Consider the following 19666-nt stretch of genomic DNA (forward strand, 5'->3'; position numbering starts at 1 on the left):
GGTATCCATGGACAGCCAAGCTATTAAATACGTGAAGGTACTTTACAGCCTTTTAAATTTTGTTCTTTATTATTATTATTATTATTATTATTATTATTATTTATAGTAGGTGTAAGGTAGGACCGCCCTCGCACCCCGAACGCGCTACCGAGGCCACGCCTCCTCCTCTCTCTCGCCCTTTCATTGGCCGATGTTGCCACCGCACGCAAACTCGCCGGGGAAGCAGCCAGCGGGTGAAGTTTGCTCCCCAGAAGCCGGAGCCGGAGAAGCGGCGCTGGAGACCGGCTGCTGCCTCGGAGCTGTCCGCCGCCTCGCTGGTGCTGAAGTCGGGATTAACGGGAGTGCTCAGGCTAAACACAAAGTGGCGGATCAACTCTGTTTTGTTTTGCAGACGTCTTTAACAGGGGGATCAAATTAATCATTCCGGAATTAACAGCCCGAATATACATTTTTCTTTTGTTTTTAACTATTCTTCTATTAATCTCGTTTGGAGGTACTATCCTGGATGACCTGGGACCGGAAAAACAGGTAAATAAAACGCAATGAAGATATGAGGATTAAGTAAAATCACAGTAAACAGGAGCATGTAGTAGCCTGTGCTTCAAATCGCGTTTTGTGGCTCGGACTGTGCAGCCGAAGTGCATGAAAATGTCTTGGGCAGATCCCGTCCAAACAGCGCTGCCGTTCAGGTGTAAAGCTTTTCAGCGCTGTCCAGTACGATGTAAGATACTCTGCCAATGTGAAGGTGCAAGCGGTGGATTTTTAAAGCACGATTCAGTAAAGTTTACTGTCTTGTTTTATATACACACATATAATGTGGAAGCATATGAAAGAAAATAGCGGAATATGCAGCAGGTAAATGCAGGAGACTTGGCAGTATGACAGTAGACTGCTTCTGTGACCGCAGTAATCCTTGTCTGACACTGGCGGGCTTACATTAGGCTGCTTTATTTTGTAATCACGCTGTTCGGCTCTGGACGGCACAATGCGCAGAAACCTGCGGGTTCGGAGGTCGAATCCCGCCTCTGCTCTGTGTGTGAGTCTGTGTGGAGTTTGCATGCTCTCCGGTGAGTTTCCTCCCGAAGTCCAAAGAAACGCAGTTAAGCTGATTGGTGTCTAAATTGCCCGGAGTGTGGGATTGCATGTGTCCTGTGCTGCCCTGGTTGTGCTGAAATCTGACCCCGAACAGGGTGCGATGGCTGGATGTGCCGTTCTTTGTATGTAACTCCTGTCATTAAGGTTGCTGCTGACTGGTTTCCTGAACCTTGACACCATAAACGTGGTATCTTACTGAACAGTAGTAACGTTTTAACAAACCGCAAACTCTGCCTGGTTTTCATCGGGTTGTTTAGTCTAAAGTGCTAAGCTACAGGTCAAACACAATGTTTTAAGAAATATTTCGCTTGATTGTGTTTTGTGACTCGATAGCCCAAAAAGTTACGGTCCTGTGGACTAGGGTTTTTGACGGATTTCTATAAATGGCACAAATCATTAACATAATTAATTCCAGTACAGTTTTTTTGTCTGTTTTTAGTTACATACCTCAGATATGAGTCATTAAATTCCGTATTCTGCTCTTGATAAATGATCAGAATACTGGCATTGTTAGTTATTTAGTTTTGTATTTAACATTATAGTCAACAAGTGCATGTTTTCTTTTCTGAGAAACGCGGCATTGACCCCCATTTCTTCCGTTTGATGAATGACAGTCATTTGCTGGCTGCATAATCAAAGCCTTTCCCGTGTGACGTCACACACACGACCATCCTGAGACCCCCGCACTCCGCAGCCCCCTGCGCACACCAGAATGCAAATTACACTCAGCATTAAAAAAAATGTTAAATACGCAATATTCGTGGTAGTCTGTAACCTTTTTGTTTATGATTTCATTATGATGTCTATACATACATGGTGTCACATGACATGGAACTGCGTCCATCTCTCTTCGTGACAAAGGAAGGAAACGTAATAAAATATAACAGAATAGACATGAAAATATTTTAAAAAACAAACTCTTCGTCTAAAAAATTGTTGATAGCCCCCAACCTCCTTCCCCACGTCCAATCCACATTTATAATCCAAGAGATAGAACTCCAAAGTTTGGATAACCCACTATATGTTTAGCGCGATAGGCAATAACATACCTGCTAATGAACAGTAATGATGTACTTAAAAAATACACGTCTGCGCACCTCCATGATGTTGCGTTTTATTTCTAGGGCTGGACCTCTGGGGCCTGTAATCTTAGGAGTTTTTATGCTTAATATTAATATGAATGAACATAAGTTCAGCAACATTTGGGCACAAAAACCTCGGGGCAAAGAGGCAGGCGGGACCCTTAGAATGGAGTGGAAACCATAAGCACTGATTGCTCCTCCTGCTGGTTGGAGGACTGAAGCGTTGACATTAATAATGTCTGATGGCTCAGCCGGGCGGTGAATTTTAATGGACAGCGCCTGTAAATGTTCAGACTATGAAGCGAGTCGCGTCCAACACCAAGCAAACGTCATACGTGCACTCGCCAGGCGAGTCTGCGCTCGCCTATTATTCGTCAGAAGCAGCCACGCAAACGCAGACAAGCTAATGCATACACGCAAACGCAGACACGCAAACGCGCGCACACACTCGCAGCAAAGCACAATCGGTAACAATGAGCGCCAGCTGGTATGGCCCTAAAACAGCCAGACTGTAATGCTAGCCCGCTACCTTCAGGAGGCAAAGATGGAGGTGCTGTTTTTGCCTGGAGGTGCTTCACTGTTTCTGGCCTCGGTTAGAGGAAGAAGGCAGACAGACACTGAAATCTAACAGGCTTCAGAAGAAAGAGGTCAAAGGTGAGGGGAGATGTTTACCCCTATAGATTATAAATCCAAGATTGCTTCTCTGCTAAATGTGAATTTAGGGTTTTACCTTCCCAAGCTAACTCCAAGTGGTGAGACTGAGAAAAAAAAAACCCATTAAATATTCTCAGCAATGCTGTTTTGCTGCAGTCTCCTAAACTCAGTCGTGATGATAGGTTTAGTAATTCTGAGATTTTTAATATGAGATTAAAGTAATAATTAAAGATTTTTTTTGTGAGTTGAAAGCAGTAATTACACAGATTATAAAAACTTTATTTTGATGGAAATGAGACAGGCAGGGCGGCAACGGGAGGAGTGAATACAAAGAAATTTCCCATAATCCATTGTGAGGCATTTACAGATACCTGCCGAACATCATCTGTCAGCGGCAGACTGGCGAACGGGTCCCAACCCCCAGGGACGATCATAATTAACTGCTGAAAATCTGCTGAATCATTAACTGCACAGAAGAATAAAACATTCTCTCTTTTATTTTCAGTGAGGAGTTCTAAGCTCTGTATTTATTTTTAATTGTGTTGTCCTTTTATCGTCAGGAATGATACTAGAAGTTCTCTCAAAGCTGATGCAATATTAAAATATCAGTGAATACTTAGGAGACATAATAATGGTCCCGCTCCGCAATGTCTGTCTTGCCCTAAGTGCTCATTGACCGACGCGAAAAGGCATGTGGGACGGCCATTTGGACATCTCTCTATTACACTTCACGGGCGAGCATGGGGAATTAAACGCTGAAGTGAATTATATCACTATGAAGTGAAACTTTGGTGTGGAGACGATTTATAGGCCAGTGAGATAAGCCAAACTAAAAGCAGCTTGTAAACTGCCAGGCAGTATGAAAGATACATTTAAATGTCAGGAAAACACAAGGGCATCTCCTTATTAATCTGCTAATGCCTGCGTCTGTCTCGGCCCTCTCTGACATTTCCAGCAGTATTTTCCGGAATAATGAGACGGGGCCATGTACCGCTACTCACTCGGGGAAATTGGTCATATCTATCTGTCATCTTTTTAACAAGCCGCAGATGCGATGTTGTGTTCGGGTCAGGTGACTGGGCTGGTCGCCGTACGCGTTTCATTTTTTTCGGCGGTAATATCTCTGTGGCCGGAGGACCTGGCATGTGGGTTATTTCCCGCTTGCTTAGTCCTTCATACCCCCGTCCATTCTCCGCCCACCCAGCATCTGACAGCAGCCGCTTTTCAGCCTTACCGTATATCCAGGTGTAAATGGGCAGTATACCCTCACAATGACAAAGTGTAGGGGCTAAATAGCGAACATAAAACACATGCTGGAATTTCAAGAGAGGATTCCTTTTCAAAGGATTTGGTTGAGGATACCGGAGGGGTGGGGGTTGTTGTTTCTAGGGCCCCACAGAAGAAGTCACTTTGAGGCCCCCGGTGGCGAACAGGGGCCCCCATGCAAATTTGTGGTCTGAGTAGCTCCTCTGTGCACACAGGTACACACTCCAAGTCTAAAATGGTTTTTCTCATTAATTCATGCTATTACTTATCACAGAGGGTACGTCATTGAAACAGCAGTAACAACAATGTGACAAACACACATTGCAGAAAATAAGCTGAGACCCAGTAAAATCTTTATGATCGGTGTAACAAGTTAGAAGGATAAGAGCAGATGAGTTTTCCCAAACCCCACACACACGAATCCCTACTTCCCGTGCACATGGCCAGCAGTCAGGCACCTCGACTAGAGCCTAGAGCAGCGTGACTTAAAAATGACAGACCCTGACACATCTCCTAACTGCGCGTGCGGGGCTGAGCTCCCCAAAATCCCCCGGGGGAAAGAGACGCTGCTGTGAAATTCTGCTGCAGTTCCGCCCGCATTTTACGGCTGGTTCTTCTGGAGCGGGATTACTTGTCCCATCCGTGGGGCTGTATGATAACATATCAGGCGTAATCACGGCTGGGTGTTTTCCCTGTGAAGATTTTTAACAAGTACTTCCCCAATTAGTGCTGCTTCCTAAAGGACTCATTGCGTATCGTCTGTTGGATTCTGAAGCATAGTGTGTAATAATGAGAATCGACTTGGAGTTTTACTTGCGTCCAAAAACAAACAAACAAACTAAAAAGCCAAAGACATACTATCCTCTGAAAACTAACGCAATTTCGCTGATTCTTCACTGAAAAAAAATCTGCTTGTTGACAATTCGCTCAGAACTGCAAGTGCAAAGAAAGCTTTGAATTTATAAATGGTGCACATTGAAAATCATGCATAGTAGTACTTACTTTAGCCAAAGGACTACTTACAAGAACCAGATAGAGAAGGTACACACACTACCCCAGAGCTGTAGTCTTCAGGTTATAAGTCCATGTACTTAACCTCTATATGACCCACCTTAGAGCAAACACTACTATACAAAGTGACTGGTGCATCCATTTATGCAGCTGAACTGCAAACTGCAGGGGCTGCCATATATTTTCATATATCCTGTATTGCTGTGCAATAAATAGCAGAAAAGGATGCAGATAATACCATGGAAACCTGAACTCTTCTGATCTATATTCTTCTTTAAAGTCTGCTAGTCACATGGTCACAGCGACGTTTAGACCGTCCCCAGTTCATTTTAAGATCCTGAAGAGGGGACGTCAGACACCTTCGGGGTCCCATAATCCCGGCGCTGTGCTGCTCAGCAGGTTAGAGCACCGTGTCTGCGATCGGTAGGTCAGAGGTTCGCATCCCGGGAGAGGTCGAGTGATTTCGCACTTAAGCCTGTAAGCAAGGCTCTTACCCTCCAACTGCTTTGGGGATTTTTCTCCAAGAACATAATGTCACTTTGGATAAAGGCATCTAATGAATAAATAAAAATGTAAAAAGAAAATGTTTCATACGGACTGCTTCACCTCTAAATGATCACTCAGCAAGCACATGCCTGGTGTGATCTATCCGGGCCAAAGACCGGCTCTACGGTCAATGCTGAGCATCACCAAACATATGAAATCGCAGCTGTCAACTTAGCAGAAAAAGAATCATTACTGCTGACATATGATGAGCCCCAAACCTTTGTTATGAAGATGTGCTTCGTTGGGAAGACAAAAGAGTTGCAGGGAGTTGGTTTACAATCTATCAATCTTGACAACATGAATGTGCATCATGTTTGTGCGTTTTACAGTTTTTCTGAATTGCTAAAACACTAAACCTCATTCTTGAAACAATACTCCGAAACTCAGTTATTGAATCTTTAGACAGTGTTAACCTAGTTAGACACAATTTGCAGATCCGACCCACCTTTTTGCTAAACAGATTCTCATTCATCGAAACATATTTTGCACCATGGTGAACTTCGATGCGAAACAGAAAACATAAGTCGCAAAAGTTAAGCGCAGCCAGCAGACAGTAGTCAGCTTTCGAACACAACGACTCAAAGCTGTTGACATGAGACGTGTTTCTGACATGGATGAGAGTACAAGTGCCACAGGTGAGTTGCATTTCAACGTTAAGGGACAAATGGGTCACACTGAGGATTCTTCCCATATAGCCCAGCAAGGCAGACCATTTCCTGTGATGCAGACAAAGTTCTCTGTCCTGAGCCAGCCCTGAGACGTGGTGATGAAGCAGTGTGGATATTTTGCCTTGACGGCAGTTGTACAGTTGCAGTTGCCTCTCATATAGATTTTTTACTTCGTCCTTTACAGTAACTTTTTTGGAGTACTGAATACTGCAAACTTTACATATCAGTTTAGTATTCAAACATGCATTTTTTTGCTGTAGTGTGTAATGACTCCTCAGTAATCTTTATGTACCGACTGGCTTGATGCGTGGTCTGAAAGCAGTGTTTGCTTTTGAGCAAAGAAAATATAGTTTTGAGAAGATTGCTTGATTTTGCAAGATGGGTCAAAGGTTTTGTGGGTGTAGCTTGATTTCTGGCGTTTGTGTTCAGTGTTTTGATAAAAGGAGAAGAGATTTTAGGAAATGTGTTTTAGCAATTCAGAAAAGCTGTAATAAAATGCAACAGTGGAGCCACAACTGAATGCAGAAGAGAAACAGCAGGTATCTTGCTGTGAATGTGCTCATGCGCTGCAGGGCTGGCTGTCTCCCATCATTAGCTTATCCTCTTAGCCAATGTAATGATGGTTTATATTTCAGAGAGAGAGAGAGGGTTAAACAGGGAGGGACAGAGAGTGGGAGAGAATGAGAGGGATAGAGAGTGAGAGAGAGAGTGGGAGAGAGAAATAGAGTGTGAGGGAGAGAGAGAAAGCGAGAGGGAGAGAGAGAAAGCGAGAGGGAGAGAGAACTGTCTGCACTAGTGCCCAACTTTACAAGCTTTTCCCTTTTCAAGGTCAAACGAAAGATGGGAACAGAGGCTGGATTTATGGTCAAACGGAAGATGTATTTACAAACTGGGGACACATCAGTCTGGCGTGAGGAAGATTGAAGAGAAGGAGATTAGGGTTCTAGGGACTGGATTCAACTGCTGTGTGACTTTTTTTGGCCGAAACAACACAGAACACATCAATTTATATATGTGGAACAGAGCAATAGACAAGTGGCAGCGAACAGTCTGAATCGGCATGGTTATGTGGTCCCAGCCTCTCAAGGTGGATAAAGACCACGCCCCCCCCCCCCCCCCCCCCCCCCCGGGGTAAAACAATGCATGTGTGAAAATAAATGAAGGAAGTATCTGAACCGGCTCAGCAGATGCATATAATCCCAGATTTGGGAAGAGACTCAGCAGGTCTTCAGTGACCACAAATCCCCAGGAATCCGAGTGACTCTGCAGCTGTCACAGGACTGTGGTCCCTGATGCATCGCCAGCTCGCACTGAGCGGTTCCTGCGAGACGGGGGGCTCTTCGTTTGAAAGCCGGCACCGAGGCTGAGGTACACGTTCCGTCATGGATTAATGGCTGGCGGCTGTATTTGTGATGCTTCTCCCTGGAGGCCGGACCCCCCTCCAAGCTGCCACAGCAATCAGTCACTCACACGTCAGCTGAGTGAATTGCAGGGGCTCTGAATTATGTGTCGCTTCAACACCCCCCAGATCTTTTTCATATTTAAGCCATATATTACCTACGACCCCTAACTTCAAATGATATTGAGAAAAATGAAGAAAATACTGTGACACAGCTGGGTCATAAACAAGGAACTATATGACCGTGCTACATATTTAAAGAGCTACTGTCTTCTTATTGCTAGTAGGGTGCAGGGTCACACAGGGTGGCCTATAGGCAGCACAGGGCACGGGGTTGGGGTACACCCTGGACGGGATGCCGGTCCACCACGGGGCACGGGGCTGGGGTACATCCTGGACGGGATGCCGGTCCATCACGGGGCACGGGGCCGGGGTACACCCTGGACGGGATGGCGGCCCATCACTGCCGGTGCCCTGTGATAGAATGGACCCCCCCCCAATAGCACTGTACTGGATTAGTAGTTGGTGGTTGGAAGATGGGCAGATGGATTATTGAATTAAAATTCATATTGCTTTCATGTTTCTGCATATTAATTATCATGTAATGCCTGTTCATATTCTTTCCTTTTTTATTAAACTGCAACAGCAGAACCGAATTCATGAGAAAACTGTAAACGCTCAATACAAAACAGCAGGCGCCTTGCCGTGAATTTGCCCCATGTCCCGTAGCAGAACTTTTTAGCCGATGTAATGAACATTTATGTTTCCCACTCAGAGAGAGAGAGCGAGAGAGAGAGCGAGAGAGAGAGAGAGAGCGAGAGAGCGAGAGAGAGAGATGCACGCAGACTTGTTCCTAACCTATAAGCAGCAGGGAAGGGGAACCTCCACGAAGCCGTAAGCGACGCGAAGCCCCCGTATCCGGCTGTGTGCAGAGATGCCGACGAGTGTCGGTCCACTGCAGCTGATTTGTGGTACTGGTCCTCCCAGCTCAGGCCTCTTCCTGAGCACCAGTTCTCCCAGTCTCTTTATTAATGCCTTTCTTACCAGGATCTTTTGTCCAAAATAACTCTGCATGCACTCTTTCAATTTTCAATTCAATCGATTCCCGTCTTTCACAACACAGCCCCCCCAAGGCACTTGATAAAAGTATGTGGCAAACATCGTTTATACAAGATGGTGCATGAAACAGGGAGAAACGGAAGAGTTAAAGAAAGACTGGTAAAAGACAACGAGGAGGGAAACCAACAACTCCCAAGTAAGGAGAAAAAAAATCCAGCAGGGCTCCAAGGCCGACTGGCTGCACAGCCCCCAGTCCCCAGGTATGCTAACATTATAGCGAACAAGGGGAATGACGCAGCCTTAATAAAAGCATTCCACTTACACTGCCTGTTGCTTTGCTTTTAGACTACAGGGTCTGCCGGTTCTGAGCTCAGGTCCAGTGCTCAGGTCCAGTGCGTCAGTGTCAGCGGGATTTCTTCAGAATTTGTTCACAGTCTTTTGCTTTAGAGGAAAAAAAAGAACTATTTCAAGAAATTTGGGCTCATTTATGAATAAAAGTGTCAGTATCAGGTGTGACTTTCCCGTGACTTGGCCGCAGTCTGGTGTTCCGCTTGCCCGTGACTATAGCAGCACTGACTTCATGTACCCACCCAGACTTTTCAGTTTCCATTCTGGCTGCAGAAGTACAGCTGCTTATGAGTAATTAACGCTAAATCGCTTTGGCAATTATCTTAAAACAATACTTCTTTGTCTCCCGCTAATTATTTTCCCGAGACATTGTAACGAACTCGGAGCAGATTAATGCCCGTTGTACACAGGAGACACTTATTGATAATGTTGCCTTAAAGTCGGGCCAGATCTGCCACGTTCATTGTCTGCTTTAATTACAGCCAGGTTGATGCATTATCCCCTGAAAATCTGTACCGAGCAAATTGTAGCTAAGGGACCATGTGGTGATTATTTTCTGTTCTCGTTTTCGCAGAAACCCCCCAATGAGGACGCACAGATGCCGTGCCCCCGTTCTCTTGGTTGGGTTTTTTTTTCTGGCGGCTCACGGGACGCCGAGCGCCGCTGGACATGAGCCAAAAAGCCGTCAGCCGTTGGTGAGGTTCCGACACAAGGTATCGATTTCAGTCCTGTTTCATTATCTTCCCGGGAATGGCTTGCATGAGTGCAGCCGGTGACACAATTAATTGCTGCGGAGTACCTTAACCAATTAAAGGAGCTGGGCTTTTGTCTGGGGGGGGGGCTGACGGTTTGGCGTTAGGGTTTGCATGTGATTTCCTAATGGAGTATTACGTGACAATCACTACAAAGGGGAATTTGAAATAGTTCATAAATCAAATATCCATTATATTACATTCATCCAAAAATATTGCTGTTCATTTTTCCGGGGACCAGCTCATCTGGTGCTGGGTGACAGGTTGATGCCTCTCCCAGGAAGCACAGGGCAGCAGGGAGTGCGGACACCACGATGCACAGAAGCCAGTACTTCACAGGGCAAATTTACAAAGACATATACTCACATAGACACAGACATTGATAAACATACAGATACAAACATATGCACTAGCAAACACTCATAATTAGAAAGTATTTCCATACAGCAACTGACCTAAACTCCACTCAGAGACTCAGAGCGGGGACCGAACCCACAGCCTAGAGGTGCGAGGCAAGAATAATCATCGTCATCATAAACCAGTTATCCTGGACAGTTGGTGTAGTTATAATCATGTTTAAATTTAACCCGAGGCCAAATGACAGGTTAAAAAAATAATTGCTTTTTGCGGTTGAAGCTTAACTTGAATATAGGAAGCATCTACGGAACATTCAGGAATTCAGAAATTAATTTACATTTCAGTCAGTGGTCCAGATCTGCAAAACTATGCGATTAACTAAGCAGCACAGAAAGTAAAACTCGGTAACAGATGGTGGAGACAAGAGTCTCTGCTGAGCTCGGCACTGCTGGCATTGCTGTCAGGACGCTCGCAGAGAACGATACCGCTACAGCAATTACCACGGCAGCTACCGTCAACCTTTTTTGGTTATTATCTTCACATTTGTATTGGGAGTTTGTAGTGATGAACACTCCTTAGAGACCGAAGATTCTTAATAGTATGCTCGATCAAAAGTTTCCCTCAGCTGTTACTGCAGTCTTAAAAATAACCTCTTCTAAAGAATATCAAATGTTAGACTGTAAGTCAACCTGTACTGTACTACTACAGTATACTGCATGCTATCTGTTATGAGAAATTAGTATTTGTATTTAGAATTTAGTATTAATACTTGAAACCTTGATTTAACTGTGATTTAGCCTGCAAGGTCAAATGTTGGTAAATGTAAAAAGAGAAAAATAAACTCACAATTAATATAAAAAAATGACGGTATTAGGTAGTACTGTGTCCTCATATCTGCAGGGTTCAGTGTTTGAATCGCGTCTCCGCTCTATCTGTGGAGTTTGCTTGTTCTCACGGTGGAAGCGAAAAACTCTTCAAAACTGTTTCACGCTATAAATGGATAAAAGTTTAACCAACTTCTGACCAGAATAAATCCTGAGGAAGAAGGCAAGTAATGTGGCTAGAGGGCTGCAGAGTAGGAACTAATCCAGGGAACCTCTCTAATGCAGCCCGAAGCTTCATCCTTTCAAACGAAAGAGTGGGACCCGTGGGAGGTGTTTGTGGAGTTACCTCCGCAGCGGGGGGGTCATTCCCGACCGCGGACCCCGGTTCGAACGTCGCCCTGAGTGTGTATCGCGTAATTGGGAGCGTCAGTTTTACCAAAAAGCTCGAGAAATCGATGAATAAACTCGCTCGGAAAGAGCTTGACTCTGCACCTATGCCGCGGGCTTTTCAGTGCTCAGCATGTTGTTAACTGCCTAATTATTTATGTATGCCTTAATTCCCCAGACCAGCGGTCCTATAACTTATTCCGTTTAGCAGCGACTCCAAGACGGCACTTCTTTATTTTTAATGATGTTTGTGGCTGTGACCATTTTTTACATGACAAATTTAGGAGCAAATTGTAGATGAGAACTGGGCGGATAGGTTAATGCATCCTACTGTCCCCCAATGGCATTAAGGAGATAGTAATTGTGTTCTAATAAATTTCTACGCCACTCTGAAATGCTGCGGTTAATCGATGGATTATCATATGACACACGCACCTTGTTCACATTGTCAAAGCCCATTTGGAGTCTTAGGCAAACTTCACCGCCAGCGCCCCCTGTCTGAATCAATTAGGAACTGATTTGCTACGTCAGCACCCCCTCAGAAGATGGCGCCCTAGGCCAGCTTCACCGCCAGCGCCCCCTGTCTGAGACATAGTGAAATTACTCCAGGGGCGCCGGACATATGCTGACCCTACGCTATGACTCCCCAAGCAATACAGAGCAAGATGGGACAGGCAAAGAGACGCATTCCGATGTCCTGTACTTGTGCAAATGGTAAATAAAGATTTGTTTTTACTATTATATTATCAGGGAATAAGGCCTATTGTGTGCTCAAAAGTCCAGACAAGTTTCATGCAGAAGCCCCCTGACCAACCTCTGTACAGCAGATAATGGCACCAGAAACATTTTTCAATAAGGCGGAGAATTACTGTTTATCTCAGCCCTGGGAAATAGCGCGAGTCATGAGATTAAAATTGCTGGACTGTGACAATCATAAAAACTCGTTTTTAAAGGCTTTCAACTGAAAAAGAGGGACTTTAATAATATCTAAAGTTGTCTATTAAAGTTTTCTGTTAAACCGTGAAAACTGCATCACACTGCAATACATCACATCTAGCCTGCTTGTTTGGAAGAAATAAATATGCCCCGTCTGTTAAGCCATTTAGCCAAATTACTACCTGTGCATGCGGTCTGTCATTTAACATTTGGATGACAGAATGACTGTGCTGACCTATTAAAGTTTAATTTTACTTGGATGTGATAAGTTGTTGACAAAAATCGGTCATCCGTCATTTTGATTCGGGGGATAAATCAGCGCTCAGCATTAAAACATTATTTTCTATGACAAGTTAAATTTAAAGCACCATGTCTGATTAATGGCTTTACGGAGCAAACAATGCTCCGAGCCCGGAGGGATAGTGCCGTAAGAGCAGGGGCGCCTCCGGGTCTCCGATGCCCTAAGTCCGGCTCTTCTGGAGCCACAGATACGGACGAGGACGGTATGCATCGTGAAATGTAGAATGAGGCAATCCTGGTAAAAAAATAATAATAAAAATCCACTGGGATCCGGTGACAAGATGCAATAAAGACAAAAGGCGACCATCAGAGCGTCTGGCCGGGGCCGATGGAGCTGGAGCCCTTGCCAGGGAGCGCCGTGTTAAGCGTGTCCCGCTTTCGCTTTCATTTGAGCCCAAGCTCTGGGTCGTTTTGCTTTGCCGGCCCCAGTCATTTAGCTCCGTTAGCGCTGCCCACTTCATCAAAGCGGCACAAGCTGTCACCCTGCGACTCGGAGCATTTGTTAAATGTCGGGTGCAGCGTCCCTCGCAGAATACTGTGTCTAAGTTCAAATATGACTGTCCCTCTCTGCCTGCCTGAGAGCCAAACAGAAATGAAAGTCCGAGTCCAAATCGGCGCACGACTCTCATCAGTTTTCCTGCGAGACGCGGGGAATCGGGATTATAAACCCATATTTTATTGTCACACATTTCTCTTTTTGCCTCAGCAGGACGAAAGCCCAGAACTTCTGCCCGTTAAAGGTATGTATTCGTGATTTACTTGCGTTTTTGTCCTGCACTTTCACAGCCTTTATTGATGAGCTGCTCAGCCGCACATTTATTTCTTTTTACAGTGCATATAAAAAATGTAGACCCCTTGGGACACTATATAGCCCCGCAAACACACAAAAGGGAATTTATTGGGAATTTGTTTTATCCTGATCAACAAAATGTTCTCTGTAATATGAAAGTGAAAGAAATAAGCTCTTTAAAATCAATTACAAATACCGAACTGAAATTAAGTGATTGAATCAGCGCCAGAGAGGCGCGTGGAGGCGAATGCAGATTTCAGTATATCTGTCCTTCGTTGTGAAGTTGCTCTCGCTCCGTGCGACCCGAAGTGGACGCGTGGCGCACAGCAGGGCGCCGCTATCATTGAGATTCACGTCCAGGCGTCCTCGCTATCTGCTCCTGGACGGCGGGGCTTTTGTTTAAGCCACTCCGCAGTGGGTCTCGCTGAGCGCTTCAGGTCACCGTCCATCTGGAAGATGAATCTTCTCACTGGCCTCCCGCAGACTGCAGGCAGCTTTGCACCTTGCTTCCCAGGCACCTTGATTTATTTCCCTTTCTCACCCACTTCCCCCAAAGCGGAGAGGCATCCCCCAAACTTCACACTGCTTTTCTATAATGCCATTAGGCCATAACATCTTCTCACATGCCTCGTGGAGAACAGTACCGTGAGATTTTTTTTTAAAAGATGGATTTTCTTCAAGCCACCCTTCAGCAAAGCCCAGATTGATGTGGTACCTGGGATATCGTTGTTTCTCAGCCAAAGAAGGCTGTTTTTCTCTGTTGCTGTCGTGGGGCTCTTGGCCCCCTCATTATTTCAAAATCCCTTTAACTGTCATTGGTCTTTGATTTTTTTTAAAGCCTTTTGTTTATGAATACACTTTACTGACTGGGGGACACTTGAAAGATGGGTAAACGCAATTTAATTAATCCTGTAACTTCTGAAGACAGTTATTTTGGTGCATAGGGGTGAATTTTTATGCAATTAATTAGTTCACAATTAAGTTAGAAGTTAAATTTTTTAATGGCAATACCATTTGATGTGCATCCCAGTTTGATGTTTTAGGGGGGAGCAGTGAGCCTGGTCTGTCTGATCTCGCATAGCCATGTGTCTCGGTCGGCGACTACGGGGCTGGTGACCCCGAGCAGCTGTAATTACAGATGTGCCTCTGAGTCAGGCGACTCTCCTCTGAAGAATTACAGCTCTTCTGGCAGCGGTGCAGTCTCTTAGAGGTCTCTCATGCCTTCGGGGTCTCTCATGCCTTCGGGGTCTCTCATGCCTTAGGGGTCTCTCATGCCCGATTTCAGACTGGTTAGAAATGAGCTGGGAGTGAGGAGCCCTCGGCCAAACCGAGAAGCCGATGTGCAGCAGTCATGGGACACCGAGGCATTGCTGCTTATCTTCTGTTTGTTCCCCGGTGGTATGAATTTCGGAGAGTGCTTACACCCGGCCAAATTCGAGCCTGGCTACCAGTTTGTCACTTCTTGATTAAGTTCCAGTGTTATTTTCATATAGGTAAGCCTAAAAGTTTACTTAGGAAGGTAACATTATTAGTTATCTTCCTAAATACAAAGATTTGAATTTAAAAATGTGCTTTTAAGGACCAATTTCAAATGATTCAGTCAATACCCAGATGAAAATTTTACTGCTCATAGCTTTGCTCCTCTATCGCTTGGGAAGGCAAAATTGTGATTCTCATTTTAGCCTCATTTTGTCTGATATATTTCTCCGGAGGAATGAAGACAGGGGCAGCCAGAGGACAGGAGTCACAATTGAGACAAACAAGAAATCTTGCCAAACTTTACCCAGGCTCTTTAATGAGCCATGCTGGAGCCAAAAGACTCACAAACATAACGTCAGGGAAAAGGCTCGATCCCTGGTCTCTGGAGGTGGGAGGCTAATCATGGGCTTTATCTATGACGTAGCATGAAGCTAGGGGCACCTCAGCAACTGCGGCTAAATATGGTGTTGAATTTTGAACATGTACTCGAAGAGGCTGAATCAGTAATTGAAATCAGCAGCAAAGCACAAATGTTTATTTTGCAGCACAAACCAGCACAAACCAGCCCAAACCAGCACAAACTAACACAAACAGAAGTCATTTTATTTTTTTCCGATCACATGGGTGCCACCTTCATACAGGTATTTGAACTGTGCTCGGATGAGAATAGTCTGAGTTCATAACCAGCGCTCTGCACTTTCTCCACCGTAGATCAAAATGAGACGCAGAAGTTGAGACAATCTAAGAACTATTCTAAAGCTTGATGAGATGTCTTTTGAATCTGAAAGCGAGACTGATTTCGTGAGTATTTTTGAGAAGCAGCCATGCTCTCATTTTGGGTTAGCACACATCTCATAGTTGTCTAGGAGATTCATTCCGGTTTCATTTTCCTCTGCGTATGACCATAATCCTGAAGGCTGATGAAGCCTTAAGTAATTAGTCTTGAGCTGAATAAGCTGCATGCTTCAAATTAAACTAATCAGATTTTATTGGAGGGTCTACCTGTAAGATACATTTTTAAATTGTTACCCATAAAATGAAATAACCAGCCTTATAAACTGATCAGTCGAGAAAAAAAAGTAAAATGTTGAAACATTCATCATTATGCAATAAAACAGGTCCATGCTGCGTTTTTGATCTGTTATGAAACAACCAAAGCAGAATAAATGAGACCTGAATGTGGTTCAGCTCAATCAAGCCGTTAGATTGAATTCAAGAGCGACTGGACCAGAACTGAACATTCTAAACGGCAAACAAATTCATTTTTAATGCCTTTTCAGTTATCGGAGTCAGTGGACCACATTCTTAGCTGAAGATAATTAATTAAGAGTTCAGCTGGAATGAAAGCCGGGGTCCAGAGAGACCGAGAGATTGAGGAAACCAGCAACTACCAGTGTCAAGGAAGAGAAGGTGAAAATAACTGGTGAAATGGGCTCATCTATCCTTCCTTACATCATATAAAAAACATGGATGGTAGTTTCTCCACATAAACCCTTTGATCCTGCTGAAAAACGCTATGAGAGGATCTCCAAGCAAAATGTGAAGAGTTCTGGGATAATGAGGTTCCGCCCTCAGATGTATTATCATGCGTCGTGCGTATTATTGTGCGTCGAAGAGTGAGTGCGATGTATTCAAAGTGTAAACAGGTTTTTGAGAAGCAGTCATTTTTACCTGCGTCGTGATAACTAAGTGAGACATTATGCAGTGTGAAGAGATTTCCCTCATAACATATCCAGTCCCGCGGTACAGTAAAGGCCCCCAACTTTACAGCAGCACAATCCCAGTAGTTTGTTGGTGACTGAGACTTTTTCCTTCTCAGTCTTTACTTGCGTGTCGATGTGTTCGCCCGTTCATTCCCATCGTTTTTAATGTTCATTCCAGATGAACACTAATATTCATAATGTACAGCTTTGGATGCGTGTCAAACCATACGCCCAGCTCTTGATGTCCTCTTAAAGGGCACTGACGTAAGTAATTCGGTTTATAAAATAAACTGGCCTTTGCAAGATTGGCGTTCATGGAGATTACTACGGACCGCCCGGGCAATGAAGATTTCATTAAGTTCATTGATCCAAATAAGAAAGGAAACGGCCTTTAAATTAAAAAGAAAAGCAATTCATTCTGAAACCCTCGTGATAAATAAGCACTGACAGAGGCTGATACAAAACATTACAGGCTTCGGCAAACAACAAGATGAATTTTACCATCAGTAGCCATGTTCCACGCTGTCCGCTGGTTGTACAACGCTCAACCTTGGCCCAGGACTGATGCGTCTTTTATGTATAACTCTGATGGTCTGTGGAGCGTCTCTCAGACGAACGTGAGTTTGCGGGCTCACTTGCTTTTACGGTTGTTGTGCTGGATCCTTCTCAAGGCTCTTTGAGAATCGTTGAAAATGAAACAACGTTGAAAAGAAGTTTTGCATTGACAGGACTGGCACTGGGGCAGTGAGAAGCCACATCTACCGTCCATATCTGAATTGTTTGCATCCTCTAGTCAGCCGTGGTCTTCACCACCACTCAAACCACACATTTACATGGGGCCCCCTGTTGGCCACATACCATCGCTACACTAAATGTACTTGTTCTTGTTTAGGAGAAGCAGAAACGGCATCTTCTGCTAATCAGCTACTATTTTCTGATTCTGCTCGCTAACTAACGTTAATGTTACATGCGACCATAAAATAATAATCACATTTTAAAACCTGCCCCTGCCTACTCTGTGTGGTCCACAGCTGGATTGTGTGTTTTCACTGAGAAGAGAGGAAGCAGGACTCACTGATGGACTTTGACTTGATCCTCAATTACAGCTTATAGTCCACTCAGGGGTCCAGCCAGTTGACCTTAGGACAATTTTTGCTTCCTCTCCTCCATTCATCCAGCTTTCTTTATTTAATTTCTTTTCCTTCCTTTTTCCCTTTCTACATTACTCTCTCTAATGATGTAATGTATCACAACACGTCTGTGTAAAGCACCTTGGGAGGACTCTTACCGTGAAGGGCCCTATATAAAAATGAATTGAAATTGAAATTAAGTTAATGGGACCTTTAGCACGGAATCTCACAATTTCGCTTCCCCACGCGATTGTGCTGTACCCTTATCAGCTCAGATCTCCACAAATGCACAGGAAGTGCCCCTGCAGTCTCCTTCCAGAGAACGGAAGCCAACTTGTATGTGCCCTCATGTGCGGGACAGCGCCTCCTATGGTCGATGGGCGTGAGACCCGCAGTGAAGATGCAGTGTGCACTTTCACTGTGGCCTGAGTGACAAAAACTGCTCTTAACACATAAACATCTTTGGTGGCAGAGTAAAGTGTTTTAATTGATATTTTTTTCCGAAGGGGCGTGGACTTTTTAAAAGAGTTAGCTTATTAAAGCGTTAACTACCTTTTCTATTTTTTTTACCATATTAACTACTTTAAAAGAGACTTTGCAGGTAGCTACATACATGCTGCTGTTTACACAAGGTGGGCTGGCAGCCGACCATCTGAAATGGTTTGATGTTTACTAACGGCACAAAGCCACTTACACTGTTTCCATGGTGGGGGGAAGGAGGTGGGGGTCATGAGGTGTAAAAACATCTCAGCAACAATAAAAGCCCTTGAAATAACTCAAAGGCACAATAAGGCAGGTGTTACAGTAGATGCAGCATAACCATTATTACTGTGTGACCCATATCCGAATTAGTATTTACTTTAGACAATAATCACATAGAGTTAAAAGAAAAGAGACTGAATTGTGCCGATTTGAAATGACAGAACTTCTAGAATATTTTATCGAAATATGGAATTTATGGAAATGTATCCTCAGGAATGGAAGTATGTGATATCTGCTGTATAAACAATAATTTGCATATAACAACCGTTAACATGGAATTTCAATTTAAATCCAGTCATTTTACCAGGATTCTAGCTGGGGTTTGTGTCTGTTCCGATTCGGCGTTGCGGTCGCTTTGTGTAACGATCGACATGCTACTTAATTGTTTACTTTCGGTTTTTTGAAAGACAGACTGAGGTTTATCCAGGGATTTCACATCAACTGAGCTCATGTTTAATGGAGGAATTTGAGTTTTTAGGGAACGTTCAACTTTCAGCCACACTGAAGTAGCTGGGTTTACCTAATACTTTAATAAATGGGGTAATTACCACAGTTCAGCAAATCATAATTACCCCAATCGCGGTTTGTGCTGTGGCCTTCTCATGTCACTTTCAGCATGTGTCCTGGCGACGAAAACCCCTGCGGTTATGAAATTTAAGAAATGGGAATGAGAAGCAGGATTATGCAATATTAAAGTGCATGTTTTTCTAATGTGGAGGCTGTTGGCTTTGTGCTTTGGTGGACGGGGGGCCGCAGGCTTTGCACGATGTCCACATAAAAAGGGCAAAAATGGAAGGAGCAGGATGAAGGCGCATGCATGACCGGGAACAGACGCACGATGAGAGAGTGACATGGCCCTGTGGTGCGGCCTCAGGGTTTGGGGTTCGGGGCTCCTACATGTTAGTGGGCTGCTACTGCAGGCCTGCATTGCAAACCAGAAAAAAAAACACGTGTCTCAGTTGCTGTGCGCATGTGCGTGACAAGCAGAGAATAAAGGGGTGGGGCAACAGAGGCACTCAACCCAGCTGAAAGGTGATTGGTCCCCGGAGTGTCCCCTGTCACTCACCGATTCAAAACATATCATTGGATAATAATGAGGCTGATCCCCCTGTATGAAT

The 19666-nt window shown here is 44.4% G+C and overlaps 1 protein-coding gene across 4 annotated transcripts in view; it reads left to right on the forward strand.

Annotated features, from left to right (window-relative positions):
• The first annotated feature begins 203 nt into the window (after positions 1 to 203).
• Positions 204 to 19666, forward strand: part of LOC125704459 (follistatin-related protein 5-like) — an 88868-nt gene continuing 69405 nt past the window's right edge. For 3 of the 4 annotated variants that reach the window (XM_048970017.1, XM_048970019.1, XM_048970020.1), the window contains exons 1-3: positions 204 to 528; positions 9703 to 9841; positions 13391 to 13424. In XM_048970017.1, coding sequence (XP_048825974.1) covers positions 506 to 528; positions 9703 to 9841; positions 13391 to 13424 — 196 coding nt within the window. In that variant the 5' untranslated portion in view covers positions 204 to 505. The remainder of the gene's footprint in view (positions 529 to 9702; positions 9842 to 13390; positions 13425 to 19666) is intronic. The other variant, XM_048970018.1, reaches the window with a different exon arrangement.

Source organism: Brienomyrus brachyistius, chromosome 12 (assembly GCF_023856365.1).
Source record: "Brienomyrus brachyistius isolate T26 chromosome 12, BBRACH_0.4, whole genome shotgun sequence".
Lineage (NCBI taxonomy): Eukaryota > Metazoa > Chordata > Actinopteri > Osteoglossiformes > Mormyridae > Brienomyrus > Brienomyrus brachyistius.